The following is an 875-nucleotide window of genomic DNA, read 5'->3' as shown; positions in this document are numbered from 1 at the left end:
CACAAGCGGTGCGGGCGTTTCACAGATACTAAAGCGTCAGTCTTTTATCCCCCTCAGCAACTGATCATTATTGCAATGATAAGCTAGTCTTGATGTAGATCTACGTAATGAATTGTACGCTGGTCTATGGAATCAAAAGTTACCGTATGCTAGGCTCTACACAGCAACTCAACTTTTTGGTAGACAATCGAGATGGCACTGGCGTGTGCATTTGAACGAATCGGTCTTTTTTTTTTTACACAGCTCATAATATGCAGGCCAATCAGCGGCCTTTGAGGCACTACTTGTGACTTCTCTTTATATATTATGTGCTCAGTGCCTGTAATTATCTACACAAAACCTCGTGTTTGCTATAACGAACACTCGGATTCACCGAGATTGTAGGTCAGGCCCGGCGACCTCGTTGAATCCGAGTTCCACAGTATTGGGAATGGCTTTTTTTCTCTTTTTTTTCTGATCATGTGTGCTGATAATTTTTTTGGGGGGTAAACAATAAATAAAACAAGTGTCTCCAAAGTCTGTAGGCCTGTATGATGGTCATGTACACACAGATATTTTATGTCATGTGGCCCCCATGTAGAGTTATTGTGTGAGTTCTTGTCTTAACATTTAAAAAATGTTTTCAGATAACAATGAATCGCGTGTAAATCATCTTTCTTCTTCAGCATGAATTGCACCCACTCCCAGGGCATTTGAAACCTCCAAGTTCGTCAAGGATGAATGCGGACACTCCCAGTTTATCATCAACAGAATTTTTAGAGTCCAATAATGTATCCAGTTTGTCCAGTGCCAGTGTTCCATCCTCAGCAAGTTCAGTGCAACCAGATGTGAAATTGTGATTTTTTGTTGACAATAAAATTGTATTGTGTAAAGTG

At 40.5% G+C, this 875-nt stretch overlaps 1 protein-coding gene across 3 annotated transcripts in view; it reads left to right on the top strand.

Moving 5' to 3' along the window:
- Positions 1–875, top strand: part of LOC100856792 (28S ribosomal protein S10, mitochondrial) — a 32,688-nt gene extending 31,813 nt beyond the window's left edge. For all 3 annotated transcript variants that reach the window (XM_005100801.3, XM_013083904.2, XM_005100800.3), the window contains one exon: positions 666–875. In XM_005100801.3, coding sequence (XP_005100858.1) covers positions 666–839 — 174 coding nt within the window. In that variant the 3' untranslated portion in view covers positions 840–875. The remainder of the gene's footprint in view (positions 1–665) is intronic.

The sequence above is a fragment of the Aplysia californica genome, unplaced genomic scaffold, assembly GCF_000002075.1.
Source record: "Aplysia californica isolate F4 #8 unplaced genomic scaffold, AplCal3.0 scaffold00261, whole genome shotgun sequence".
Classification (NCBI taxonomy): Eukaryota; Metazoa; Mollusca; class Gastropoda; order Aplysiida; family Aplysiidae; genus Aplysia; species Aplysia californica.
Note: the sequence above shows the minus strand (reverse complement) of the source record. Positions and strands in the feature narration are given on the sequence as shown.